The sequence below is a fragment of the Anas acuta genome, chromosome 20, assembly GCF_963932015.1.
Source record: "Anas acuta chromosome 20, bAnaAcu1.1, whole genome shotgun sequence".
Taxonomy (NCBI): Eukaryota; Metazoa; Chordata; class Aves; order Anseriformes; family Anatidae; genus Anas; species Anas acuta.
The window spans coordinates 2,310,905-2,338,799 of NC_088998.1; the positions used below are offsets into that span (position 1 = coordinate 2,310,905).

The 27,895-nt window shown below is 54.7% G+C and overlaps 1 protein-coding gene across 2 annotated transcripts in view; it reads left to right on the forward strand.

Annotated features, from left to right (window-relative positions):
- The first annotated feature begins 1,852 nt into the window (after window positions 1–1,852).
- EHMT1 (euchromatic histone lysine methyltransferase 1) overlaps window positions 1,853–27,895 on the forward strand; it is a 112,314-nt gene continuing 86,271 nt past the window's right edge. The window contains exons 1-2 of one of the 2 annotated variants that reach the window (XM_068657449.1): window positions 19,351–19,461; window positions 19,554–19,662. Coding sequence is in view for 1 of the 2 variants with exons in the window: in XM_068657446.1 (XP_068513547.1) it covers window positions 1,901–1,921 (21 nt within the window). In the remaining variant the exon portion in view is untranslated. Of the gene's footprint in view, window positions 1,922–19,350; window positions 19,462–19,553; window positions 19,663–27,895 lie in introns of those variants that run through there. The other variant, XM_068657446.1, reaches the window with a different exon arrangement.

A 27,895-nucleotide genomic window follows, 5' to 3' on the forward strand; every position in this document is an offset into this window, starting at 1 on the left:
TTTGTCTGCAGCCTCTCGGCCGGCTCCCGTCCTGCCGGGGCTGCGATTCACGGGATGCACCAGGGAGCCGGGTGGGCCTGCAGCGCTGGGAGGGCCACAAGGGCTTCGCCTCGACATCTCCTCCAGTTCTTTTCGGTGGACGCTGGCTTCTTTTTTAGCTTTCCGCTGAACTTTCGGGAGTTTTGTAAAAATCTTTTCTGCTTGTGCCTGGGGAAGGAAGTTTTCTCGGACACAAGATGAGGGGTGCTCTGGGGCTGTTTGGTTTTTAATCCTGTGTTTTAATATACAGAAATACAAATAGACAGAAATTCTGTATTTTAATACATTTCCAGCTGTTTGCAACAGGACCACGTCCCATCCCTCCTCCCTGGAGGGACCGGTGGGGTCGAATGCTCAACACGGGTGCCCGTCCTTGTCCGGCACCCGTGGCTGTGGTTCTTGGGGCTCTCCTCACAGCTCTCGGTTTTTGTCAAAACCCTTTTTGTTCCGGGGTTTTTAACCACCGAATGTAAAGGGCAGAAAACATAAATAAAGTTCTCCTTTTGTAAGGCCGCGTCTGCCGTTCCTGAGGGGGGGGAGTGGGATTGTGCCGGGCCTTTTGGGGACCCCGCTCGCACCTCAGGGGCTCGGGGCCCCCTCCCCAGCCCCGGGCAAGGCCCCCGGGCCGGGCTCCCCCCGCCGCCCCCCTCGCTGCAGGCGCCTCGCGGCCGGGCGGGGGCAGCAGCGGCCGGCACCGGGCGGAGCTCGGGGGCTGGGCCCCGGTGTGAGGCATGGGGGGGGCCGTGGCCGTGAGGGGACAGGGCCACGGGGACACGGCCACCCCCGCCACCCTGGGAAGGGACACGGTGCCCAGGGAGCCGCTCCCCGGGGGTGATGCCGGTGTCTGGCTCTGGGAATCGCTAATTAGCGGCTAATTAGGGCAGTGCTCAGACCCCCCCTGTGCTGCCCAGGGTTTGTCGCTGTGTCCCCAAGTCCCCCCCGTGCTGAGCGCTCTGTTCCCACCCGGGTCGGTATCTTCACGAGGGTGAGGGTGAGAGGTGTCCCCGCGTGCCCCGGTGGGGTCAGGGTGTGCTGGGGACCCGCTGGCAGCGCTGGAGCCCCCGCCTTGGACACGGCACCTGGGGGGCGGCCGCATTGCTCCCCTCCTGTCTGTGCCCACCTGACGGTGCCAGCACCTGGTGGTTGAGATCAGCATCCCCGTCCCCGTCCCTGTCCCTGTCCCTGGCCTGTTCTGTCCCCACCCCATCCCCACCTCACCCCCCCCGTTCCTGTCCCTGTCCCCATCCTACCCTGTCCCCATCCCACCCCCGCTGCTGCCTGTCTCCATCCCACCCATTCCCATCCCTGTCCCCATCCTGTCCCCACCCCACCCCCGTTCCTGTCACCACACTGTCCCCATCCCACCCCGCCTCCATCCTACCCCCATTCCTGCCCGTGTCCCCATCCTGTCCCCGTCCCATCCTGCCCCCATTTCACCCCAATTGCCGTCCCCCCATCCTGTCCCCCTCTCCCACATCCCCACCCCACTCCCGTTCCTGTCCCTGTCCCACCCTGTCCCCATCCTACCCCATTCCCGTGTCCCCATCCTGTCCCCATTTCACCCCAATTGCTCTCCCTCCGTCCTGTCCCCCTGCCCCCATCCCCACCCTGTTGCTGCCCCTGTCCCCATCCTGTCCCCATCACTCCCCCCCGTCCCGTCCCCATCCCACCCCCATTACTCTCCGTACAGCCCCCTCCCCATGGGCGCCGCCATGTTGCCGTACGGCAGAAGCACCACGCTGGGGGCCGCCATGATGCGCCGCGCATGCGCCCTGCGCACGGAGCGCCTCCATTGAGAAGAACGAGGGGAGAGGGGCGGAGCCGGGGCGCGGGGGCGGGGCTACGCTCCGGGGCTCCGGCCATGGCCACAGCGGATGCCGAGGTGAGTGCGGGCGGCGGCGTCCATCTGCCGGGCGGGGGGGGGGGGGGGGGTGTGAAGGGAAGGCGGCCGGGGCTGGGTGGTGGTGAGGGGGGTGGGGGGGGGGGGGCGCAGTGGTACGGCCCGGTGCCGGCCGCTTGGTGCCGCGGGCCGGGAGGGGGCCGTGCCCCCGCCGCGCCGTGGTTGGGTCCGGCCCCTGCGGGGGGAAGAATGTGGGCGCCGCTGCCATTGTGTGCGGGGGGGGCCCGGGACTCTGTATAAGTCACACCCCTCCGCGGCCCGGCCGGTGGTATGCGCCATGCAGGGTCCGGGGTTCCCCCCCTACCCCCTATACAGGCGGCTGCGGGGAGCGGTGCTGGCGTTATCCATGTTCCGGGGCCCTCCCCCCCCCTTCTATACAAGCGGCGGGGCTCGGGGCGGCGCCATTCAGGGTCCGGGGCCCGGCGGGGCGCTCGCTGCTGCTGCCCAGCGCCATGCAGGGCCCGGGGCCGAGCGGGGCGGGGGCAGCCGCTGCCATGCAGGGTCCGGGGCCCCGCAGGCGGCCTCGGGGCGGGCGGCAGCGGCGGGGCCGGGGGGGGCCGGGGGCAGCCCCGCAATGGGGGGGGGCTGGGGGCCGTGTGGGGCTGTAGGGGCTGAGCGGGGCTGAGCGGGGCCGCTCGCACAAAGCCCCGGGGCTGCCTCAGCGGGCACGGCCACGTGTCGGTGACACGGGCACGGCCACCCCCCGGCTGCCCCCGCCCGGCCCCGTCCCAACAGAAATCGGCCTCAGGGTGGGGACACGGAGATGTCTCTGCTCCCACAGAGCGGGCGGGCACCGGGAGGGGTCCGCCAGGGGGGCCCTGGTGCTCCTGGGGGTGTCCTGGGACGTGGTGCCCGGGGACAGGGTCAGGGGGTGATGGGGGTGGGGGGGTCACCACACACCGTGCCCAAAGGGCTGTGCTGGGGCTGCTATGGGGCCGCTGTGTGACCCATAGAGCAGCAAGGTGCCCCGTGTCTGAGTGCTGTCCGAGCCTTGTCTCCTTCTCCTCTCAGCTCCGTCACATCCACACCGCAGGGGCTGCTCCCGCTGCCTGGCTTTGGGCTCTGCCAACAGCCAGGTGCTGTGGTGAAATAACAAACCCACAGGTGGTCCCCTGGCTCCGTGGCCTGGTGGTGCCTTCAGCTCCCTTCAGCTGTTGCAGGGCGATGCACGGCCCGCAGCTCCGCAGCTCCTCGTGCCCAGGTTTGGCCGTGAAACGCAGGCACACAGCTCCTGTTAGGGGGCTTCTCCCGGCAGTCCCGTGTGGGGAGCGTTAGGAAGCGTTGCTCTTAGGGCCAGGCTTAATACCCACAGATGTTGCCGTGGATTACGGGGAGGGAACGGTGACTCCTTTGGAGTTTAATTCCTCCCCTCCCCCTTACGCTGAGTTAGATCTGGGGCCAGCTCTGGCTTTGCTTGTACCCCTCTGAGGCCAGAGGGTGGAAGCTGGGGGCTGTAAATGCAGCTGGGATGTGGAGCCTGCACTGGGTGCTCTGCACAAGGGCTGGCATCCCACTGGCAGTGTGAGACAGAGCAGAAGCGAGGGGCTGTTTGACTCAGTGGCGAGGGGCACAGAGGTGCGGTCCTGGGGGAAGGTGTGAGCCTGGAGCTGGGGGGCTCTGGGGGGCTGGAAGGGCCCCACCGTGTGCCTGCAGCGAGCTCCCACGCCAGCCTGTGCAGGCAGAGCTCTGGCAGCCTGTGGGCTGAAGATAAAACCTCGCGGGACAGAGCAGCTCCTGGCCAAACTGTGGGGCTGGTGCGTGAGGGAGAAGCACCAAGGCTTCACCTGCTCTCAGAGGGGAGCCGTGGTGGTGCCTTCTGGCCACCTCGTGGCTGAGCTGCAGTCACTGAGCGCCCCGCTGCAGAGATGGGTTGTGCTGCTGGCTTCCTTCGGCAGGTCCCTCGTATCCCGTCTGCTCTGGTGCTTTTACGTGTTTTAGACCTCCTGTGAATGCAGGGCTAAAATTCAAGTTTGAGGGACTGAGTTTACCTCGCTCAGCAAGTTTTAGGATAGCAGAAGTTCACCGAGTTTGACGCTGCTACTTCAGTTCCCATCAGTTCTGGTGTAAAGAGAATCATCTGACTGTGTGTTTCCCGAAACGATCATTCGGTGTGAGCTTGAAAACACAGATTTCAAGCCACGATGTTTTTCCTCAGGCTCATGCTCACCTCAGGAAGGCTGGTGCCTGCATGCTGAGCAGGAAGCAAGGTGTGCGTGTGGCTTTGAATGAAGTGGTTCTCCTCAGAAGTTACACTGCATTTTTCATCATTTTTTTTTCCTGTTCAAATCTGTAACATCTTTTTTTTTCTGGAGATGCAGCTTTGATCTTTAAAGCGAAGAGACGGCGTGCAAGCCACATAGAGGACAGATTTCCCCACTGTTCAGCACCCTGAGCTGAGAGCGGATCCTCGGTGAGTTCAGCACCTGGCCGCTCCCCACGTTTTGAAGGCGAGGGCTCGCCAGCCCGAGTGGTTTTGAAAATCAGGCTCGCGATGCTGCGGCTTCGCCCCGGCTTTGATCCTTGCTCTCATCCCCTTAGCCAGCTGGTGCTGGGAGCACGCTGTAGGCAGTCCTCCGCCTGTGCAATGAACTCCCTACTGGATTAAGGGGCAACATTCACTCATGTCAAAGAGCTTCCTATTCATGGGTCCCTGGCTGGAAGGAGGTTGCTGTAATAGGCCACCGAGTGCAGGAGTGATAATAGGAGAAGCCAGGACCTAATGAGCAGTGCCTTTGAGCAGTCAGCACGCAGACGATTTTCTTCGGTTTCCCGCTTTCTGTTTTGCAGGTGACGCAAAGTCCAGGGCTCCTTTCAGGCCTGCCCTGCCCTTCCTCCTCTCTCATTTACTCCTGCCAGCTGGTGTCACAGGCGAGGAGAGGGCTCTGCTCTGCTTTCCCAGGGCTGCTGCCTTCAGCACGGAGCCTGTGTCAGCGAGCTGCCTCAGGAAACCTCGGTGCATTTTAAACCCTGTTCCCTTTTTCTCCTTTGTGAGTTGCCTGGGAGCCGGCCTGCCTCGTGGCTGCGGGGCAGAAGTTCCCTGCCTTGGGGCAGCGGGGTGTGATGAGACGGTGTTGATGTGAGACCCCCCCACAGGATAAATGTGTGTGTTTGGGCTGGGTCAGCTTTAACACGCTGTGCAACATTTTAGCAGCAATTTGTGTGAGGAGAGGGGTTCCTGCCCTGCTTGTGCCATCTGGTGAGGGCAGGAAAGTTTGTAACCGCTTTAGAGGCTTTGACGTGAGGGTTACTTTGCTAATATGTTAAAATTGCACCCTGCCTTGGGCCCTGACAAAATGTTACTGCCCCAAATAGGTGCTAACATCTCCTTCCCCAGCAGGAGCTCTCCCGGCGGTGCCTGGGCTGTGCTGGGCCAGCTGACAGCTGACAGGGGCTGCTTGGGGACCGTCCTTTCCTTCCATGTGCACAAACTTTAAATGACAACAGATCGGGCGAATGCGACTTGTGAAGTTTTAAGAAAACAACTGAAGGGCTCGTTTCAGGCTAAGCTGATGTGGCTGAGCCAATGTGACTGAAGGAAGCGTCTGAAGAACAGTTTGTCAGGTCAGGGCAGAATCAAAGGCCTGGTTTGTACTGTGGCAGAGCCCTTCCAGAGTGATTCTGCTGGCTGGATTGAGGATGTTTCTTTTTCTTTGCTGAAGTAGTAACAGTAATAAAAGTCCTTGCTGCGGACATAGCTCTGTTAGCTTAGGGGTGATTTCAGGGTAGCGCTTTTTGCTTTCTGAAGCAGAGGTTGGGGATACCTTTGAGAAATTTTGCAGACTTAGTTGGCTGTCTACAAATGCAAAGAAATTGCTCTCCCCTCCGCCCTAGCTGTGCCAGCAGAAGGCCTCGCAGAGGTGCGGGTAGCAGCAGGACAAGGGGCAGCAGCTCTTTCACGGCGGGACCATGCAGGCAGGGAGCTGGGTGAGCCCTCACCCCACAACCAGCCCCAGCACCCCGTAGCAGTGAGTGCAGCACCCGTGCCCCAGGGTTTTGCGCTTCCACACGTGCCTCTCTGCTCCAGAAGCGGGGCTGGGAGGGGGTGGGAGCAGCCTGCAGTCCTGCTGCCTTTCCCTCGCAAAGTGCTGAAGCAGCACGCTGCTGCTGTGTGTTTTGGGCCTCTGGGGCCCAGAAAAGGAGGAGGTGGCAGGAGGTTGTTCCCACAGAGGCAGAGGTTTCACAGGAGGGTGAGCAAGAGGTGCTGCCACCTCTGCTCCGCCACCTGCGATGGGAGAAGGGCTTGCAGGGACAGTTCTTGCTCCTTTCGGTGAGGCCGGATCCCCTGGGGAGGGGGGGTTAGGTTTCCCCAGGCTCTGCTGGCCTGGCCCCTGTTCTGGGGGCACTCTTTGTGCAGGTCTGCGAGGGGTTCTGGGACCCTCTGAGTGCTCCAAGCCGTGCTTTGCTGGAGATTCCCCCTCTGTGTCTGTCTGAAAGGCTCAGAGCTGTCTGTGCCTCGGGTCGGGCTGGAAGATGTGCGAGCTGTCCCCGCTCCGCCTGTGGGCAGGCACCGCGCCGTGACGGATGGGGGCTGGCTCAAGTGGCAAAGTAAATCCGACAGGGAGGGGAAGAGTTTGCTGGCTTAGCCTGGCTGCCAAGCTCTGTGAAATGCATATAAACCCAGAATAAACTGTGCTTATAAAAGCTCTTGACGCTAGTATCGCTGTGTCTAAAATAGAAAGGCTTTCCTGCTTTTAATTAAAAACTTCTAGCATAGGCAAAGTACCAAGGACGTGTGATGTGTCCTCTTTTCAAGCCGGAAACGCTCTTCCAAGAGGATTCCTGTTTCCCACCTGATCCTCGCCATGCCTGGCCGGCTCCCACCAGGCAGCATTGCCCGAGGTTGCGTTTCAGCTGGTTTGGCTCCACGCAGCAGTCGCTGTTCAAAAACTCAGCCCAGCACGTCGAGCAGCGGGGCTGAGCTGCCCGGGTGCAGAAAGGACTGGCCTGGGGCTGGAGGTGCGTTATTAAAGATTAAATCCATCCTTTTCAGTGTCATATCCCCTTCTCGAGGCTGAGCTCTCGGAGGCAGTGGTGAGCAGTGTCAGCTCAGGACAGGGAGGCAGTGAGGGGGACGGACTGGTAGAGCAGAAAATTCAGGTCCGCTTCTGTTTGCATACGGCTCATCATCCTGCAGAGCATAGGGAAAGGGAGGGAGTCTGCAGGTGGCACAGCTGGGGAGGAAGTAAATAGAGAGCGAGATAACCAGGCTGACATGGCCGGGCTCAGAATAAAGCCAGGTAAGCGACTTACCCCATTCATTACAGGGAAATGTAAAATTATGCAAACGGGGATGAAAATATTCAGAGATTAGAGCTTCTTGGGTCAGAAGGGCCAGAGCATGAGCCAGGAGATGGTTATGAGCTGCTGGCACTAAGAATTCAAAACCGGCAGCAGGGAGCTGGAGAGCTGAGCAAATTGAGGTAAGTGGAAGTAGCAGTGAAGCCCAAAGACTACAGCGATCCCTTACCTGTCATGTGGGATGGAGTATTTGAGCCAAGTCCAGCAGGCTCGTGGTTCTGCAGGAAAACGGGCCTGCTCGTGCTCGTCTCCTTATAACGAGGAGGAACATGGAGCTTATTTCTTCTGAGAACAGCCAGGGTGAATGCGACGGCTTGTGCCACCCACAGAGCCTGAGGAAAGAGCCCGGGGGGCTGGCGTGGAATATTCTGTACTTTGGCCTTGCTTCAGTTAAGAGAAAAAGTCCGAGTGTTGTTCAGAGTGCTTCTTCGGCTCTCTAATTCATCTCAGAACTTGAGCGTAGATGTGAACAGATGTGTTTCAGCGTGTTGGCTGGCCAAAGAGAGCCTTGGTCTCTCTAGGGCTGTTGACCAGGATCTGCTGATGCCTTGAACACAGCCCTGAGTGCTGTGAAACATTGTTTTTTCTCTTTTTTTTTCTTTCCTTTTTATTTTATTTTTTTAAGCATGAGCTCCTGGGGTCTCAAGAATCTCAGCTGCCTTCTCCCTCTCCAGTTGTTTCTAGTCTTTGCAGTTTCAGAGGAAGCTTTAATAGGTAATTTCTCCCAAGGGCTCCAAGCCAGAAGGCAAATTACCCAGATGTTTTAACCAATTTCAGCAGTAACTGGGGATGTTTCATACTGCTGACCGAAGGCATTCAGAAGCTATAGTCAGGTCCTCTCAAAAATCATAATATTGTTTCAAGAAGTGGGAAATTCAACGTGCACGTGGTAGAGGACTTGGAAAGGGTAAAAAGGATTCTGAAATCATGCAGCTCATCCAGCTGCTGAGTTGGGAAGGTGCACGGGGAGGGGGTTATTGGAAGGTGACGTTTGGTGGTGCCTCGCGCACGCAGCTGCCCACACACCTCTGGCTTCAGAGCTGTGCTGTAGAATTGAGGGAAGGCTTCTTATGGCCAAGGTGCATTTCTTATGTCCAAAGGGGTAGACAGCAAGTTTACACCCCATCAAATAGGATTTTATTGGTGTAAAGCAGCATGTGCCGGTGTACAGGAGAGCACGGGCTGCTAGCTGGTTTGTAGGATTCCGTCTCATATCCTACTGGCATGTAAGTTTGAACATAAAAGTCCAGGTTACAAGCACATAAAGCACGAGTCTAAATATTTTATTAATTGAGGAGCATGATTAATATTTGATAGATTAAATCAACATCCAGGAGGCTTTGCAGAAGTCACCAGGCAGCTGCTGAACTGGTAACCAAACATTAGGTGGTTTTTATTGCAAACTTGCACGTAACAGCTTTTGTCAGCTTGTCTGTGCTTCACGTGCTGAGGATCTGTGTGCCCCATATGCCTGAAAGCCTCGTGGTGTACAGGGTGTGTATTTTTTACTACTCTTAGGATGCATCATTTTAAACTGCCGCTTTCCTACCTCCTTAACACGCGGAGGTGATTGTTTATAAGCAGGTGTCCTGTAGGATCTGCAGACGTTGGTCTCTGCCAAACTCTGAGGATAACTGAGGAATGCTCCTTTAAGGATGGCCTTCGGACGAGACGCAATATTTACTCTTGCTGTGGTGCCAGATCCTGCAGCTTCCAGCGCGTGCGGAGAGGCGAGGTGAGGAGCCCTGCTGTCTTTTAATCAACTTCCCCCTTTGCCAGGGAGACGCCACCAGTGAGCAAACAAACTGCTACCGAGCACGTTGGCCGGAGATGTGTCTGCTTTGACTTGTAAGGATTTACAGTGCCCAGAGGTTAGCACAGCCTCCGGCCTGCGTCGTTTCAAAAAGAGCAGTGAGGGTGGATCGTATTCTGCCTTGGTTATTTCCACTGTGACTCCCAGTTACTGCAAGCTGTATTTCCCCTGCTTTTTGGGATTTAGGTTGTCTGCCGCACACTGCGCCTGACTCCCAGGTTTTTAAGTTGTGCTTTTCTAGCCCTCATCCCTGCTGGAAGCGCCCCCGGTTCGGGCGATGCGGTTACGCAGTTGGGTTCCTACCAGTTCAGCGCCTCTTCTCACGGAGCTGTGTGCTGATAGCACGTTGGTTGTAATTGCTTATGGCTTTCCTTAAAAGCTGCTTGCTTTGATGTCATCTCCAATCCATGCCTGCGGATTCACCTCACAGAGATGTTCAGAGATGTGTTTTATCTCCTCCTGCTCCCGTGTGCCAGCAGACTCGGGCATGGGGTGGCTGGGAGTGGGTGGCCACATCAGGTCTGAGGCTTGGCCAGTTTGAGCAGCCCACCTGCCTTGTTTCCAACCTCCTTCCTGATGAAAGGCAGAGACAGCGGCTTTCTGTCAGCTGAAGGAAACCACCTCCCCGTGCTGCACAGCCCTTGATGAAGATGCGCCGTGGCCATGTGCCGGCGTGGATGCGCTCCGGTGGCATGGCTGCGCTGGCAGCTGCGTGCCCAGGGCTCCTGCTCACAGCCTCTGCCAGCTCAGCCGCCTGCCCGGGGAGGCAGGAACAGCTGGGAGAGGGGATTTCCAGCATCTTGCCTCAAAACATGCCCAGCCTGGCCGCCTGCTGGGCTGGACTGAGCATGGCGAGGGCAGGCAGGCCCTGGGGAGAGGGCTCGGGTGTTCTCAGCGAGGATATTCCTGGAGCAGGGAGGCTCTGTGATGCTCCCCCCGGCGTGCTCGTGGTCCGGTTGTGTCGTCAGCTTGAAGCCCGTGCAGGCTCTGGCAGCAGGAGCTCGTGTTTTTTGCAGACGTGGCCAAAGAGCCAACTGCAGGAGGCCCCTCCACCTATGGGTATTTACACATCGGGTGCCCGGAGATGGTCAAAATTCTTTTTTTAAATGACAAAAACTCCCCGAGTGGAAGTCCGTGTGGGGCTGCCAGGAGCCGCTCCTGATGCAACAGTGTCTGCTTTTAAAGAGAAATGTAAATTGTGACAGGCAGCCCCTGGCTGCTGCGCGGTCCCGGATGAGTCAGATTCCTCCTTGCGCTGGGACGGGAAGGCTGATGCAGCTGCTGATTGCTGCCAAAGCAAGGAGTCCGCACAAGGAGATTAGGCAGCAGTCCTTGTCCCTGCTGGGTGCTCATTAACGTTTTCTTGCTGATGTATTATTAATTAAGCTAATTTTTATTGCTCTGTAAGTATAGATGGTGCTTTGCAAGCACAGGACAGCAGCAGCTTGTTTCCCAGAGTTTCTGGAGCAATGTGCAAAACGGGAGCATTGGAAAAACTGACGGTGCTGTTGAATACTGAAGTAAGGTAAATCCCGGGGTTCTGTTCTCTTTTTTTCCTCTTGCTTAGCAGATGCCCGGCTTCATGGCTGCCTGGGGCTGGGGAGCTGTACAAATAGAGAGCTGAGGACCTGTAAATGCCCCGTATGCAGCATTAGTGCAGGCAGATAATAGGAACTGTGTGCCAGAAGAGTTTGCAACATCGACCCTCCTAAGACTACGCAGACCAAAATAGACCATTGCATTAAAAGGGTCTTGGGAGCCGATCCAGAACCACAGAAACGGGAGCCGTGTGCTTGGAAGCCACTGGGGCCTGCGGAGCTCTGGTGTGCGTCTGTGTGTGCTGCTTCCCCACTGTGTCTGTGGGGTGGCCTCTTAGCCCAATGCCTCCCTCCATCCTCTCGTGCTGGGGGTGACCCCCGGGGGGAGCAGAGGCTCCAGCCGAACACAGTGCTCAGCTCCCCAGCCCCTGCTGCTCGCCAGCCCGTGGCCCTGGGGCAGCAGGGGCACCCTGTGGGACACACAGCCCCTGGTGATGCTGTTCCCAGCTGTGAGATGGAGGCAATGGAGCACAGCTGTGGGGGTGACTTGGTGTTAGCAGCCTTTGATTGGGAGTGGTGTAGAAATGCCAAATGTAAATTTTGAGCCGTACTTGTTATCTTCACCAGGTAAGAGACAGCAAGTCACATAGGTCAAAAATTTCCCAATTTTGCAAGCTCTGCTTCTGGGCTCTGGTTCCTGGCTTCCTTCCTTGAGGCCGTGGCTGACCCTGATTAAGAGAAATGGAAAACTTAAAAAATACTCTGAAACGCATGAAGTATTTGTGAATAAAGCAAGTACAACTCCAGCACCTCTCCTTTGAATTTCAGGTAACAACACTGGACTGGAAAAATGTGATCCATAAACATCTGGAAAATGCAATCCATAATTTTCTCATGTCCTCTTAATATGTTCCTAAATTAGGAATAGGCCCTACCTGTTCCAGCCTAATATTTCTTGCAGAGATACTGAGGAGTAGTTGGCTCGTGTCGCATATAGCTTTGAAGGTGACAAGAACTTATTTGTGATAAGGACTCGTAATGGTGTCCTAAGCCCAAACAAACCTGTGCAGTTATGGCATCTGCTACAGAGTCACTCTGTGGCCGTGCTAGGAAATGAAAAAAAAAGTGTCACTTTGGTGAATTTTCCTGTCTGTTTTTTCACATCTGTTGTGTTTTTTTTTTTAACGTGGTTTTCAAGGAGCACAGCAGTGGCAGCTGGAGATCTGGGCCTAGGTGTGCAGTGCAGGTGAGTGGGGCGAGGACAGAGGGGACAAATGGGTGTGCTGTCCCTGTTGGCGTCCCCACCGCGGCTGGCACGGCCCCGGAGTGCCTGGCCCTGCAGGTTCCTCCCCGCCACCGGCTGGCACGGCTGCCTCTGACCTTGCAAAAGCACGAGGAAAAGCTCTGCTCTCTTGTTTTTTTTTTTTTTCAGCTGCTTTATTTTTATTTATTCATTTATTTAGAATGAGGAAAAGCCCTTGATATTTTGGCATGAATTCACAATACTTCCTTTTATTCTGTGCGTGACAAAACCATGTGGTTACCGTCTCTTGCTCAGCCTGGGCAGGATCCACTCCTTAGTGGACTGCCCTCAGAAGTTCAAGGCATATCCTAAATACCACTTAAACCTCCTTCTCCAGTGGGTTCGCTTTTGTTTGGCACTGGGCACAGGAATGGGAACGAGTGTGTTCTGCCGAGTACCGCAAGTTAAATTGCGTGGAAGGAAAACCAACCAGGACTGTTTTTGCACTGCGTTACCAGAGCTTTGCAAAGGTTTGGCCAACGTGGGCTACGTTTTCTGTTGACTGTGAGCATCCCTGAGCGTTGCATCGCCCGAGCAGTGAGGGCAGGAGCAGAGGGCTTCCCGGCCCTGCCTGCAGCACAACCAGGCTGTGGGTTTTCAGCCAAACGTCTCAGCACATCGCTCTTCCAGGGACTGCTGGATGCAGGCCACCTCTGCAAACGAATCTCCAGGAACACGGTCGCTTCCCCGTTTCTTTCTCTGGGAATACTTGAATCGAAGGTTTTGTTATTCATCACGTGAACTCGGGTGCTGTTCTCCACAGCTTGGTTGCAGAGCTAACCGTCCGCAGCCGCTGCCATTTTCTGGTCCCCTCCTCTACCCCACCAGCTGCACTGCGATAGGAGGCACAGAAAGCACGGCTGTGATGGAAAGCACAGAAATAACATCTCTCCTTCCTCACCTGGGGGTGCTGCATGGTGCTGCTGCCTCCTGGGCTGGGCAGCGACTGGGAGGAGTCATTAAAGTCTTGGTAGTTAATGGGAGGAGTCGTTAAGATCTTTGTCTTTTCTAGTAGGTCCTCATGTGGCAGTATCAGCTCCTCCAGGGATGTGGTGGCCAAAATCACAGAAGAGCCCCTTCCTGTCCTAGCAGCCCAGCGTGATGCCCCATGGGTTGGACGAGGTGGTCTCGGAGGTCTCTTCCAACCTAAACGATTCTGTGGTTTTGGGTGCTGTGTGCCCTTGGTTGTAGAAAGGCAGCTCGAGGTTGGGGCGAGCCCTGGGTGCCTCTCGTCGCGGTGCGCTGCGGGTCCGAGCGGGGTGGAGGAGGAACAGAAGCGCGTGCGGCAGTGCTGTGCTCTGTAATTACCTGCTGTGCACAGACAGGTGGGTTTTGATCTTGCAAACATTTACACATCTGAGTAATAATTAGTAACGTGCCGTAGTACTCAGAGTTACGGGAAGAGCTGTTCTCAGGGACGGAAAGGCAGGGTGCTGGCTGCTCCTTGGATGGAGGCTGCACCTCTGGGCCCCAGGCGTAGGGCAGGCAGGAGCCGTGCCTCCATCCAGGAACACTTCCTTGCTCAGGCTGTGCAGCTGCGTTGTGCTGCTCGAGTGTGGGTCCAGTTTTGGTGGCAAAAAGCCCCTTGGGTGAAGCACGCTCCTGCCGTGGGATCTTGGTGAGGGCTCCGGCAGATGAGGGTGTCACAGCCCTCAGCAGAGCAGGAGGCAGGAGCTGACGGTGGGCTCCCTTAGACAGCAGCTGCTGGTTTTGGGAGCTGTTGGGTTTGTAGAAGGAACCGTTGACTGGAGATCTTGGTGGTTCCTTTGCACGGTGAAAGCTCCGGCTGTTAATTAAGACAGTACTGTGAGAGCTCATTTACATAGAGACTGAACCTCTACAAACAGAGGTAGATAGAGGCTGATAGAAGCACGGCTCTTGGCATAACTCTGGACGTACCTTGAGCTGTCCCAGCAGCAGCCTCGTGCTGTAAAGGCTGCCTCTAGCAGGGGCAGCTAAAAAGGTGCAGAAATTGTGGCTGGACCAGTAATCAGATCCCTGAATTAGTTGGCTTTTTCACATGATGTTGTTTCAGTCCTTGTCACTCCATGGGCTTGTATTTCTCTTAGTGCATTTTTTTTTTAATGGGTCAAAGGGGGAAGAAGGTATTTTGGAAACGTGCAGGTGAAGAACTGGAACGTGGATCCCAGCTGAGGTGGGGCTGGACCCTGTCCCACTGCCTGCTGGCTGCGATGCTCAGCAGTGCAGGTGACTGCTCCACCTTTCAACGTTAATCCAGAGAGGGGAGGAATTATGTTCATCTTATTCCTGGCATGGCTTGTAACCTGTACAGGGCCACAGCACGATCCTGAGGCATGGCCAGCTCAGCCAGGCTTTGAGCCTTGAGGCTGGCACTGCCTTTGTTAGCCATCACGCTCGTTTTCATAAACCAGCATGGGAATTTCTGTCTTTGTCAGCTTCATGAAACCATTTGCTTAATTTCTGAAATAAAAAATTATTAATTTTTGCTTTTTATATTTAAAGCCAGACGCTTCCAGGACTTCCTTTCTGCTACTTCTGCTTAGTTTATCTGAGTGGTTTTTAATCCTGTGCCAAGCAGGGCGTAAATGTCTGTGCAACAAACATGGCTCCGAAAAGTGGCTTGCTTTTCTTGGCTACTTCTCAGAGCCTTCTGGTGGTGGCTGTCAGACCAGAGGCTGTAAATTCTGGTCTAGGTGATAGAAAGACCAGGTGTGGAGGGACAGTTTCTGCTGACACTTCTGAACGAGGAAGAATCACCGAAACCATGTTTGTTTATTTTGGGAGACAAATCAGGATTAGCTTGATCCTTGTGAACGGTGTGGGGCAAAACGAATCCGTGTGAACTGAAGTACGGGGCTCTTCCCAGCTCTTCCGAGGTTCTCCAGCATCGAAGCTGATGCCGCAGCGAACAGGAGGCTCCATCACACAGAAGCAGCCCGCTGTTGGGTAGCAGCTGCAGGTCGAGCACCCTGCACACATCTTTGGTGCAGTGTCTTCATGTTGAAGGTGCTGGAAGAGCCAGAGGGAAGTCCTGAATCGGTCTGCTCAGAGGATCACGTTACGAAGCACCCATGTTCACTGCAACCTTGCGGGCCATGCAAATGAGATGGCTGGACTATGGTGAGGTCCCATGAAGGATCTAATTTTGTCCTTCCTGCCCAATGAACCTCTGGAATTTAACCCAAATTGGGTTTATCCAGTGAGATGGAACTGGCCAGGTGCCGAGCATGCAGGCAGGGATCGACCTTGGCCTTACAGGAACATCCGTGCTCTGGTTCCCGTCTCTGCCCAAAGCCAGCAGTAAGGTCTCGGGGCGTTAATGGCACCTCCGTGCTGGGCATGAAATGAAGCTCGTCAGGAGGAGCAGAGCCTTGTTCAGGCATGGGGTTCCTGATGACGAGGAGCCACAGGGTGCTGCTGGCATTTCTTGCAGTGGTGACGGACTGGCTGGGTGATCGCTCTGCCCACCAGAAGGGGTGGGGGTTGCAGCTCCCTGCCCTGCAGGAGGTGTCTCGGTCCCATTTTGTTCTCTTTTCTCTCCAAGATGACATTCTTGGTAAGGTTGTGGCACCCCTCTGTGCTCAGTTTCTAGACTTTGCCGCTGTCCCAGCACTTTCAGCCCCGAGCAGCAGGGTCCTGGGGTGAAGACAACGTGGTGCTGCAAGAAGGAAGCCAAACACAACAGGTCGGCATCAACTTCTGCATGAAATGGTCACGCCTGTGTTATCTTGGATGCTGACAGCATGGGTTAGACTGCGGCCATGCATCCGTCAAAGCCAGGCAGAATGGCCTCTACTTTTGGGGAAAAAAGTACCTATTTCAGTAGCCAACATCTCCAGGAACTTTTTAGGCTTCTCTCCAGAGCTGTGCTGCCACTGCTTGGTCCTCTCAGCGCGGATGCACCAACCTGCCGTCCGCCTGTCCGTCCGTGGGGGAGAGGAGGAGTGTTTTGTACCAGGGAAATGCAGGTGGGGTGTGAGAATTGTTCCGGTAGGCTGCAAGGCTTAGGAGCCCGCTGCCGCTGTGCAGTGCGGTTTGTGGGATCCTGTCAGCTGGTTTGGCATTTTGTGGCTGTGCTATAAATGGTGGCAGTGGTGCAGCGTTGTGAGTTAACACTTCTTTTTTTTTCTGAGTGCTCTTCCATGCTTTGCCACGATGTCGTATGCGAGGCTGACGGTGTAAAAGCCACCTGCAGGTGCTCTGTGGGTAAGAAGAAGAGGAAAAATCCTTTTCAGATTTTGGGCGTGCATTCCCACAGCTTCCTGCTGTCCCAGCCACCGCTGAACCAAAGAAGCAAATGTGCTGCCAGTAGCTAAAGATGAAAACCTCGGTAGGCTCCCGTGGGAGCCTGGCCCACCTGGTGAGCACCAGCCACGGGCTGATCCTGCTTCCAGGTGGGTTACTATTCTCCTCTGGGGCTCAGGCTCAGCATCGTCTCTTGTTTTCTTGTGAGCTGGCTTGATCGGTGATTCTCAGCCTGCAGCTTGGTCGTGATGTTGTTCAAATGTGTTCCTTCCTGGGACCAAATGAAGTGAGAAGCCTCTGCCCTCTGCGTGCTTTGGGGCTGCCAGTCCCGTGTACTCAGAGATACCATGTTCCCAAGTCGTGCCTTATTCTTCTCTTGATTGCATTACGCACTTGGTATTGTTCAGACCTCTGGCAGCCTTTCTGCAAGTGTTTTCTTCACAGGCTCTGAGGGTCTTGGACTTACCGTGCTTGTACCTCGTGTACCTCCTGTATCAGCAGCTAATAGCCAATGTGGAGAATACAGCATCCTGTAGGTCACCTTCCTCTTCTAGCAACAGAAGCAGAGTTACTTAATGAGCATTGCTCTGTTTTGTTGGTACTTCCAGGCCTTTCCCATGACTTAAATGAGAACTTGGGGCTAAGCAGTGCAGTTCTCAGAGCTTCTAAGTTCTGCAGTACCAGACAGTTCCCCTTGCATCAGCCTCGTGGTCCGGATGCATGGTGTCCTGCAAGTTATACAGGTGATTCTTAGTTCTTTTCAAACAGTTGGCTCTTTAAAGGCAATCTGGACCGGGAGCACAAAATGTCCACGTGAGATTTCGGCCAGGCACTGCGCTGGCACCACTGGGTGTGACAGCATCGCTTCTGGCTCACACTCAAGTGCACAAGAGGAGACTTGGGCTCGTGCACTTGGATCATGCTTAGTCTGTGGAAGAGCAGGCTAGAAAGAGGTGCCTTTCTTGGGATGAAACCTGCTGTCCCAGTTAAATGTGTTTACTGCGGTGCTTGGGATGCTCCTGGCAAATGGCAAGGAGAGTCCAGGTGAGCCGAGTCTGGGGATGAGGAGCACCCGAGGAAGGCTGCCCGGTGCTGCTGCTTCCCTGCAGGCACCTGCCTGAAGGAGAAGGGTTTGCTTCCCCCTCTCCTCTTCATCCAGCTGGAACTTTCATGCTCCTCTTGACAAACGAGGAGTGTCAGAGGTGGATTTCACCACACGGCGTCCTGTCTGCCACTCAGTAAATTAGTCACACGCCACCGTCCTGTGCTGCGGGGAGCTCTCTGTCCCGGCTGCTTTTTGAGCCAGGTTGAAGGCTGGGTGGGTTTTGAAATGATGATATTTAAAAATTGAGAGCAGCTTTGATTTATTGACCTGCTGCCTCTATGAATCGAGCTGTCTGGGCTGGCATCTGGAGATAAGAGGCTGTCGAGTAATTGCTTATTATTGACTGATTGCCAGCTTGGGCTGTTTGCTTGAAGAAGAATCAATAGCAGTCAATCTTCAAAGTCTGAGCTCGGGGAGTATGACTGGTTTCCAAATGGGGAATGACAGGTCAGGATAACTCCATATCTCACAACCCAACTTCGTGTTCGGGTGTAATCCCGCGGTGCAGGAGGAAATGCAGAAGATAATCTTCCTGCACCAAGGCTCTCACGTCTGCCTGCCTTAGAGCCTGGGATTTTTCTTTGCGGGGATTTCAGGGACAGGTCCCAGCGGGGCTCCAAACCTTTCTCTGGGATGCTGGAGCAGCCTGAGCACCACCTGAGCTGAGTGGGAGGCGAGGAGGGTGCGCAGGATGAGCGCAGGCATCTTTCATTGAAGTCCCCAAAGGATGGGGCAGGGAGGGGTGGACGAGCAGCCTTGTGCTGTGACACATCCAAACCAACCAGTTTGGATGCTTTATAAATAAAACAGAGCGTCTATTTTAATGCATGGTAACAGAGATTTCCTTTCTGTGGGTGATCCTAGTTAGGTGACAACAGAACAAAATATCCAGTGTCACCAATACGTTTTACCATCCCTTATAGAGACGGTCGCTATGGTGAGCATTCGTTTTAAAAGGCAGACGTAGCCCTTATTTAACACTATCGAGACATCTTCCCTTCATGGTTCGTGTGTAGGGCTGAGAACATAGCAGGGGACTCATGGCATCGAAAGCATTCAAGACTTTAAAAAAAATAATAAAACCCAAACATGTTTAGGTCTTTGTAAGGACATGGGTGAATTCTGACGTGGGTTGTGATGCAACCTCGAGCTTTTGGCTTCATCCTGCTCTGGTTTTCCCTGGTGCTCAGTGGCTGCAGTCTGGTCCCTGTGGAGCTGGGCACTGGGGCTGTGCTGGGGCAGGGGGAGCGGGGAGGGAGAAGGTGTGAAGCCGATAAATGGGAAAGGGAAGGCTAGGTAACGGGGGAAGCAGCTAAAAATGGAAGCAGCTCTTCCTAAAATAGAAATATCTGTCTTTAGGTCTGGAGCTTCGTTTCCACCAGGAAAGCTCTGCTTCACCGTGCACTGCTTGGGGTGAGGGGGAAATACCCCCAGTGGGGCAGTTCAGTTATAACCCCCAGAGGTCTGGGAATGAATGGACAAGATTACCTGGGCAGCCTTGTTTAGGTCCTGGATTTGTCGTCTACTCACAAATCCTCATTTGCATGGGTCCTTAATCTGTGGAGTTAACATGTCTCGGGCTCTGCTGTCTCCTGTGCTGCAGCTGAGAACGGGATTTTTCAAGCTGTTCCTTTTCATCTGAACGCCTCCCCCTCCCCCGTGCCCCAAATTATCTCCCTCACTTCTTAAAAAAGCAGGGATGGCCAACAAGTGCTACAGAAGGCAGAGCTGCAGGGAGGAGAGGCTGCCTGTGCCCTGGGACGCCGTGGACGAATTGTCCACCAGCTTGTAGAGAGAAGTCAAGAGCAGGGGTTTAAAAGGGGTCTGGCAGAGAAGCCACCGCCCCCCCTTCCCCAGAGGGCACCGGGATGTGAGAGCTGGAAACAGCGCCCGGAGGTGCAGGGTTGGGCACGGAGCCCTCCTGGGACCCCAGCAGGGGATGGGCGCTGGCTTTTGGGGCTGGTTCACGTCGCCTGTCGTCCTGAAATGGCATTTCCTCATGGCTGCAGCAGCCCTCATTTCATGAAATGGATGCAACTGCTGCAAAAAGATCTCGCGTGAGCATGCTCACTGGAAGATTAATCCTTTAGAGGGAGTTGGAGAGTTAAGCTACTGTAATTTCTCTGCAGTTGGCTGCAGTAAACAACTGCTCTAAAGACACGAGGAAAAAAATTGACGGAGGTACATGGGATTAACGTGCAGAGCTTTTTGTGTTTCTCCTGTAAGGTTGAGGGTTTGGTAAGGATTTTCTCTAGGAGAGCTGGGGAAGAGGGAGCTGTGTAATGATTTTATGGGTGACCTTCATGTCGTGGTTTCTTTTTTCCCTCCAGGCCAAAGCAATCCTCTTGCAGTGCAAGGCCAAGCCAAGGCCCCGGCTGCCTTCCTAGAGAGGGGGCAGGCTCCCGGCCGACCCGGTGCCGAGTTAAACGATGATTTGAGGTGAGGCCTGATGGTTTGAGGTGAGGCCTGCTGCACGATGGGCAGTGTTGGTGGCTGGGAACAGCCAGTCCTTCAGAGGGGAGATCAGGACCCAGCAGGGCTTGGTGCATCCTGAGTCTGTTGGAGAGATGTGTAAAGGGATCAGCTCTGATTGGAAAAAGTCTTTTTTTTTTTTTTTTTTTAACGTGCTCCCCACTCCTCTCCATGCCTGAGGGGGCTGTAAAGCTGTGTCAGATGGGGGGGAAAAAACAACTGTTGAGCAATTTTGGCTTTGCTTTAAAGGATACGTGGTCCTGAGGGTGAGGTAAGTGCTGCACCTCGCGGAACCGAGCGCTCAGGGCCCAGGGGAAGGAGGGTTCCTGGTGAGCAAAAACCAGGATGGAGGAGGACGGGACCTGCCTGGTGCCCTACATCTGTTTCAGCCAAAGTCTTGAAGTGCCAGTGATGTAGGGCCAGCCTGTGGACTGCTGGCAGTGGTGCCTGCCTGGCTTGGTGTGCGGTGCTGGAGCTGGTAGAGCTCCTTAACCTTGGTTCGGGTCTTCTCCACTTAGAAACCTTGAACTAATCCTGCTGGGTGAGGAGGAGATCGAGGTGAACTGTTGGCAAAACACGCCTGGCTTTATGGGGTGCACAGGCGTAGTTCTGGGTGTTGAGCACCTCACTGGAGGAAATCCCTTCCCTTGAAAACCAAAAATCTGTGCATTGCATGGCTGTGATGGTCATTCCAGCATCACCTGGTGTCACCTTGGTGTCCGGCAGCAGCAGGATCTGCATGCGGTGCTGCGCCTTGGAGGATGGCACAGTGCTTCCTTGGCATGGTGCGAAGAGCGGAATAATAACTCAATCATTGTGCAAATGTCAGCAGCTCCCCCCGGGTTGGTCCCGTGGTGGCTGTCAGCTCGCAGGTGGATGCTGAAGCTGTTGGAGGAGTTGAGGAGGGCAGTCCTGCCCTGGGCGTTGCGGCGCTAGGGCTGCTGCGTGTTCCAAGGGAACGTTGCCCGCCCAGTGGTGAGGTTTTTCGCTCAGTTCCTCCTTTTCCCCTCCTTTCCAGAAGCTGTGGCTAGCACAGATTGTCTGCGCTCTGAGGATGGTTTGAGGGAACATTGATGGGTGTGCGCGTAGGGGGAATAATGAGCTACCACATGCAAATAGATTGTTTCTTGCTGTTTCAAAATCATTGTAATTTCTATTGAGGATGAGTTAATTATATCTTCATTTTGATGGGTGTGAGGAAAATGATAGAGATATAGCAATATAAATATCTGTGGGGAGGGTCGCTGCTTTCAGAACAGCGTTTCGGAAGTTGTGAGGACAGAGCCTCGTCCTCTTGGAGCACCGAGGTTCTGCAGGGATTGGTGGTGCTTCGTGGTCCTCTGGGCTTCGGTGTTCTCTGCTGTGGCCTTTTACCTTACGCCAGTGGCATAATTATCACCAGGAGATGGGATTTTGAGTTGTGAGGAAAGCATTGATGTCCTGGTGGAAGCGTGCTTGGTTGAAGGGCTGGGAAATAACGTTTTCGAAAAAGAGGAAAGCACAAACATGGAAATAAACCCTAAAACTTACTTCTGAGCACGATGTAACAAAACTACTTCATTAACCTGAGGCGTGCGGATGGGGGCCTCCTGTACAAGCATGGGACCAAGTGCCTGGGTGGCACCAGGGTTTTAAACTGCTTCCTCTGGTCCCTGTGGGTGCAAGGTCACCCACAGCAGGCACCAGGAAAAGATGGGAGAAGTTTAGTGAAAGGAGAAACGTGGCACTGTTGCCTTATGCCATGTCTTGTGGCTCAAAGCCGAAGAGTAGAGCTTTCCTCCTCTTCTTGTTTTAGAGGAAAATAGGGAAAAGGAGCTATTTTCAGAGGGAGCCCCTAGAAGGAGTGCAGCTCTTAGGAAGCTTTCAGTGTCCCGGGGATGCCAAGACCTTCAGCTCCGGCAGGCCCTGCAGCAGTGAAGTCTGAAGGGGAAAAAAAAAAAGAAACAAAAAGCTACATCCACATTTAATTTCTGTCCTGTTTAAACCTTTGTAGATGCGATCTGGGGCTCCACAGGGTGCAGCCACCAGCCTAGCACCATGCGGGTGGCACGGGCACTGCCACGAGCTGTGGGGCCGGCGGCAGCAGCACCCTTGGGGACAGGGGGTGTCTGGGGGAGGTGCTGGCCAGTGCTCGGGCTGAGCTGAAGTGCTCCAGGCAGAACGGGGATGTCAGCCCAGCCCCAAATAGTACCTGGGGTGTTTTGATCATGTGGACCTCAGGTGGGGCTGCCTGGATTGTGGTGTGTGCAGGGGGTGCATCCGTGTGGCTTTTATTGAGATTGGAAATGTGGTGTTTGGGTGTTTGTTGCCTGAACATCCTGGATTTCTGTGAAAAAACCTGCCCGTTTGGCCAGTTGTCTCTTTTCCATCAGCATAACCTTGCTCAGTGGAGGAACCGAAGCATGAATTTGGGGCTTCGGTAGCAGCCAAGGCCAGTGTTTGGCTCAAGAAAATGGGACTGAATCTCACAATCTCACAGGCGTGTCTGAAGAAGCCTGGCACAACTGCAGCAATCACAGGAAGGAGAAAGTTCCTGCTGGGTGGCACATCACACCAAGTCCCAGTCTCTAATAATCAAATAATGACCACTTCAAAGCCTTCTCTTCATTCTAACTGCTTCAGCCAACCTGCAGTCAATTGGTAACAACTTTAAAACCAGTCGTTGTGGTATCAGCCTTGTAATTAGTTGCTGTGATGAATCCTCTCTCTGCCAAGCTCAGCACCTCTGTGTTTGTGCCTTACCGAGGCTCACTTTGGATGAGCAGTTTTACCTCCTGCCCTCCCGGCCACTTCCAAATCCAGCGTACGGCCGCGTTTCAGCTTCCTTTGCACCTTGTGCTGGCTCCTTGCTGCTTCGTGCCCTGCACACGTCCCAGGTGAAGCGGTGAAGGGCTGTGCAGCATCTCCTCGCCCTGCATAGAGATCTGTGCCTGGGAAGCTGCTGGGGCCCTCCCAGCCTGGAGAGGGGACCTGCACGGCTGGGAACAGAGGATTCCCACCCCTTTATCCCCGGGGGGTGTTGTAAGTGAAGTGGCGGGCTCAGGGGAAGGAGCAGCGTTTCTTAACCTGGCTGTGAAATTAGTAGAATAACCCCATTCCCATGGTGGGTGAAGCTTAATGAATTGATCAGCGCAGAAGGCATGTGTTCAGGCTTCAAAGTGCTGGAGGAGCAACACAACACACTTAGGACTTCTGTGTTATGCTTGGAAAAACATGGTCTGCAGTGCAAACCCTGCTGTAGCGCCGTGTGCCCGGCGGCCAGGAGATACGGGGTGCAGCGGGGCAGGGAGGCAGCCCCGCACTGTGCTGCCGCAGCTGGAGGAGGAGAGGACGGGAGGGACAGCGGGGCCGTGCCGGGTCCCAAGGGTGGCAGTGCAGGGACAGAAGCGCCTCAGCTCCTAAAAGAAGAGGAAGTGAACAGCAGGTGATGCTCCGAGCGCTGTCTCGCCCGTGACCTACTTGCTGCCGCGGCGGCTTGCAGCTAAAAATCAAACAGAGGAGAGGGCTGCGCCCTGCGGTGCCGGTGCCTGCAGGAGCTCATCCAGCTGCTGCCTTCTCCAGCTGCTGCCACGTGCCTGTGGGCACCTGGGGCTGTGCAGAGGCTGCTTTAGAAAACCAGGGAGTGGGGGCACAGTGCTGGGAGCCCGGATCCAGGCTTGGATTTGTGCAAGGCGTGAGGCAGCCCATTCACCAGCAGTGCACGGCGCTGCTTGCTGGTCCCGGCTGGGGACCCGGCTCACCGCGATGTGCAACCGACATCAGAAGTTATTCATCCCTAACCTCCTCCACAATCCTCTGCGAGCCACGAGTCTGCTTTTTCCTGCGTCTGCTCCTTCAGGAGCCCCCACTAACCTGATCGTTCTTAATCTTGTCTTGTTTTCCAGATCATCAATTTGATTTCTCAGTACTTTTACAGTCCTTAGTGTTCCCAGGAATCTGTGCCTCCATCAATTACCTCTCTATCTTCTTCGAGGCTGTAGCAACCTTGAACCAAAGGTTCCACACTATTTTTATACCTCACACTGCCTACTGGAGAAGCCTTTCAGAAACAACGGTATGCTTCTTACCAGGTATCCCAACATTTCTCAGTGAATAACAACCGCATCTCATGCTAACATGCACCTGAAGGCTGCCTTGTCCTCTTATTCATTTCTACCTCTGGGTTTGGGAGTTAAATGCATTATCTCTGACTTAATTCATGTCTGCAGGCACGCATGCAGGTCACGGGGTATCCGATCCTCCTTCAGCCATGTTAGTGGTGATGCTGAGCTGCCATCAGATAGCGGCACTGATGAGACCTGTCTCCTTGGAACTCATCTGCAAGCATTACATTAGCATACAGCCCTCCCCTGCTTGATTTTGAACCCCCTTCTAATACCCCCTTCAGTGTCTGAAATCCCGATCAATCCATTAATTTCAATGGACTTGATGTGGATTTACTGGGTGCCGAGGCATGGATGGGAGGGGACCCTAAAATGCTGTTGCCACTGTCTGTGGCTGCAGGTGTTGGTGTGATGCTGCCGTGAAGCCTTTCCCACTCAGCTCAGGGCTGTTCTAGCTGGGGGCTCCTACACCTGTGTAAAAGGAGGAGTGGCCTTGGCATCTTTTTTTTCTGGTGTTTGAAGTTGCTAAATAACAGCAGAAATAAAAAAGTGGCTCTGAGAGTGTCTGAGATGTCAGTCTTCCTCCTGTGGATGGCATGCAGGGGGTTGGGAGTTAGCAGCACTCCAAGGTTACTGAGTTCCAAAACTTCTGCTCTTGCCTTGCAAACTCCATCCAAGAACATCTTTCCTTTGGAAATAAGAATGGAAAAAAAAAGTCCTCTGTTTTTCATAAGTTGCGAACTGTGTTTTTGTCTAAGCTGATTATTTTATTTATTCCAATAATCCTCTTCCAGAATAAAAGAAAATTAATTGTCTTCCTATTTCCATAATGATTTGCCCTTCAGACAGTTGCCAGGCAAAGTGCTTAAAACCTGAAATGAAAAGATGGTGAATATTTAAAATCAGTGAGCGACTGTAGGAACATGTTTGTATTTTAATAGGGTGGTATTCAAGTAGTCCCAGAGAGTGCTATTTGCTCTGTGTTCTGTAGGATTATGATTTTTTTTTCTCTTTTTTTTTTTTTTTTTTTTTCTCCTGCATATTAAAATGGGGTCAGGCCTGCTGTGGTAGATAGTGCAAGTGTTATGTAGGATTTTGCTTGCAATATGGACTGCCTGCAATTGAAGCCCTATAATTATCCGGCATTAATGGGGAGCGTTGTCCTTGGGTTTTGCTGTGCGTTTGCTGAGGAGGTGGCTTCGCTGCCTTTCAGTGCCCGCGGATGGACAAGGGCCTGTTTCCTTGCGGCCGTGATGGGACGAGGTTTTCCCTGCAGGAGCTTCTCGCTGAGCCCCCAGTCTTACTTATTTTTAACTTTGTCCGACTGCAGAGCGTTACCTGGTTAATTCGGGAAGATGCTGGAGCACTTCCTTAAAAGGCTCAGAAGTGACGGAATATGCAGTGATGCACCCGAGAGCTAAATTAGAGCTTTTGTGGGTGCGTTGGTTGAGGAAGGGAATTTCATATTTTATCTCCTGGCACATTTATTTTTTTCTCCCAGCCGTGCATCCATGCCCTCGCCCACCGTGGGCAGAGGTGGTGGCACGGCCCTGGCACAGCCCGGGCTTGGACCAGAGTGAGGGGGGCACTGAGGCTGCCCTCCAGCTGGCTCCTTGGCTTCGGGAAACAGCTAAAAATGTTGGTGTGGGGATCGATGGGCAACTGTGCTGGGGGCAGGTGAAGAGAAGGCGCAAAGTGCTTTAACATCTGATGTGACAGGGAGGGGTTATTGACCTGCTGTTGTCCTCCCAAGGCACAGCAAAGGTGGGGACCAGGGGCTGGCACCAGACCTGAGCGTGGCCCTGCCTTTCCTTGGCTCAACACAGGACCTGGGGACAGTTTCAGGGCTGTTCCAACACAAGAAACCGTACAGCAATAAATTCCTCCCGTCTGTCATGTTTGCCCCTTCCCTTATGTGAAATTGCTCCAAAGGAGCAGAGTGTGATCTGTCACGGAGGAGGGCAGGGTAGGAGTTTGTTATGTTGGTGATCTTTGTGTGGCACCCAGCTGGAGGGCAGTGGGATGTGGTGATGCTCAGCTCCCAGCCTTAGCAGTGGGGAGGGAGGGAACCAGCCCCTTCTCTTTAGTCTTAAGCTGATGGGGATGACTATTGCTTGCTGACAGTGTGCTTGGGTCATTGTGCATGGCATGGAAGAAGTCATCCCAGATACAGAACGTAGGTGGCCATCTCCTCTCCATAGAAAGCTGCTGTTCATTTTGGCATTTTGGGATCTGTTGCTGAAGTCACCGATGGAGCGGCACGTCCAGCTCGTGCAGCCACAGGTTTCCATCTAGCTTGCTGCAGTGGATGTAAATCACTGACCAGCTACGGTCCTGTTCTGCAGGCAACGTTCACTGTGTATGCATGGTATGAAGGAAGAGTCTGAACTTCAGTCATGTGAGTTTTGGGTAAAAGAGCCCCGTGCTTGCTGGTGTTTCTGCCAGGAGGGCTGTGAAATGGCAGAGGCTGCACGCTTGGTGGCAAGGGCGGTGAGAGGATGGGAACTGGCTGGGCAGCACGCTGAAGGGCAGCACAAGCAGGTGTTCAGGGCTTTCTTCTGCGTGGCACCTCACTCGTTCTCAAGACCAGTCAACGTGTGCCAGTCAGTGTGTGAGAGCTGATAACCCATCAGCCTGTTCTGAGAAGCATTTCTTGGACGTAACCTCTCCTGTCATCCTGCTGGTTATTGCTGCCAGTGGCTGTGTGTTGCTCTGCAGCACTCGTGGAGGGGATGAGCTGGTGCCCTGCCAGAGGATCAGTGTGTGAATGATTTCACAGAGTCACAGAACCACAGAACGGCCCAAGTTGGAAGGGACCCACAAGGACCATCAAGTCCAACCCCTGGCTCCACTCAGGACCACCCAAAACCCAGACCCTATGTCTTGGAGCCTTGTCCAAACACTCCTTGAACTCCAGCAGGATAGGTGCCACGACCTCATCCCTGGGCAGCCTGTCCCAGTGCCTGACCACCTCTTGGTGCAGAACCTTTTCCTAACACCCAGCTGGGGCCTCCCCTCTGCATGGGCCTAGGCTAGCTGAAGGACGAGAAGTTTGCCATATGCAGGTCCTTGAGATTGTCTTCTCTTGGTCCTGTGGTTGGGATTGAGTGTTGCATGGCATCAGTGGCAAGAGTCCCTTCATGTTCCTCCAAGACATGATCCACCTGAAAGGAGGTCACGGTGGGGAGGGAGGGTGCTGGTCTCTTCTCATGTGATAAGTCAGAGGGTGTGAGAAAATGGACTTAAGTTGCACCAGGGAGGTTTAGATTGGTCATTGGGAAGAATTCCTTCATGGAGAGGGTGGTCGAGCACCCGAACAGGCTTCATGGGGTAGTGATGGAGTCCCCACCCCGTGAGGTATTTAAGGGACATGAAGGGTGTCAACAAGGGACATGGCCCAGCGATGGGCCTGGTGGGTCAGGCTGGTGGTTGGGCTTGGCGATCCTGGAAGGCCTTTATATCGTGAACGATTCCGTGGCTCTGTCAGCAGCCTTGCCATCCTCACAGCCCAGAGCATCAGGCCCTGTGTCAGACGTGCACATGGCGGAGTGAGGGAGCTCGGAGACACGGTCGCTAACACTGGGCCGGGGAACAAACGGTCGGCACAGGGAGCAGCCATGAGCCACCCGGCCTGCTGTCCTATGGGGCTGCTGGGCCTGAGCTGCGGGTGGGAGAGGAGCTTGTGGCCACATGCCTGGGAGGCAGTGTCTGTGTGCAAGGACAAACACGAAAGGTACAAGCGAGGCCATATTGTCTGCTTCAGATGTTTTACTTTGCTGTCTCACGGCCGTGGTTTTGTCTCTGTGCACCTCAAGCACCCCGGCACCCAGCTCAAGCGTTAGCTCTGAAATTGGATCCAGCTGTGAGGGCAGGGGTGGGAGGAGGGGAGGTGGTGCACAAAACCTGGTGAAAGCTCAGCCTGTGGGCTTTGGAGCGATGGCTTGGGCCTGCTGCTGGTCTCTGCTGCTTTTCCTTGGGAGTGGGAGACTGGTGTGAGCCCTGCTGGCTGCGGCAGGGATGGGGCCACGGGTTCGTCTGGCTGTGCTCGGTTATCGTGGTGGGGCTGGGGCCATGGAGCTGCTGGTGGGAGAGGTGCT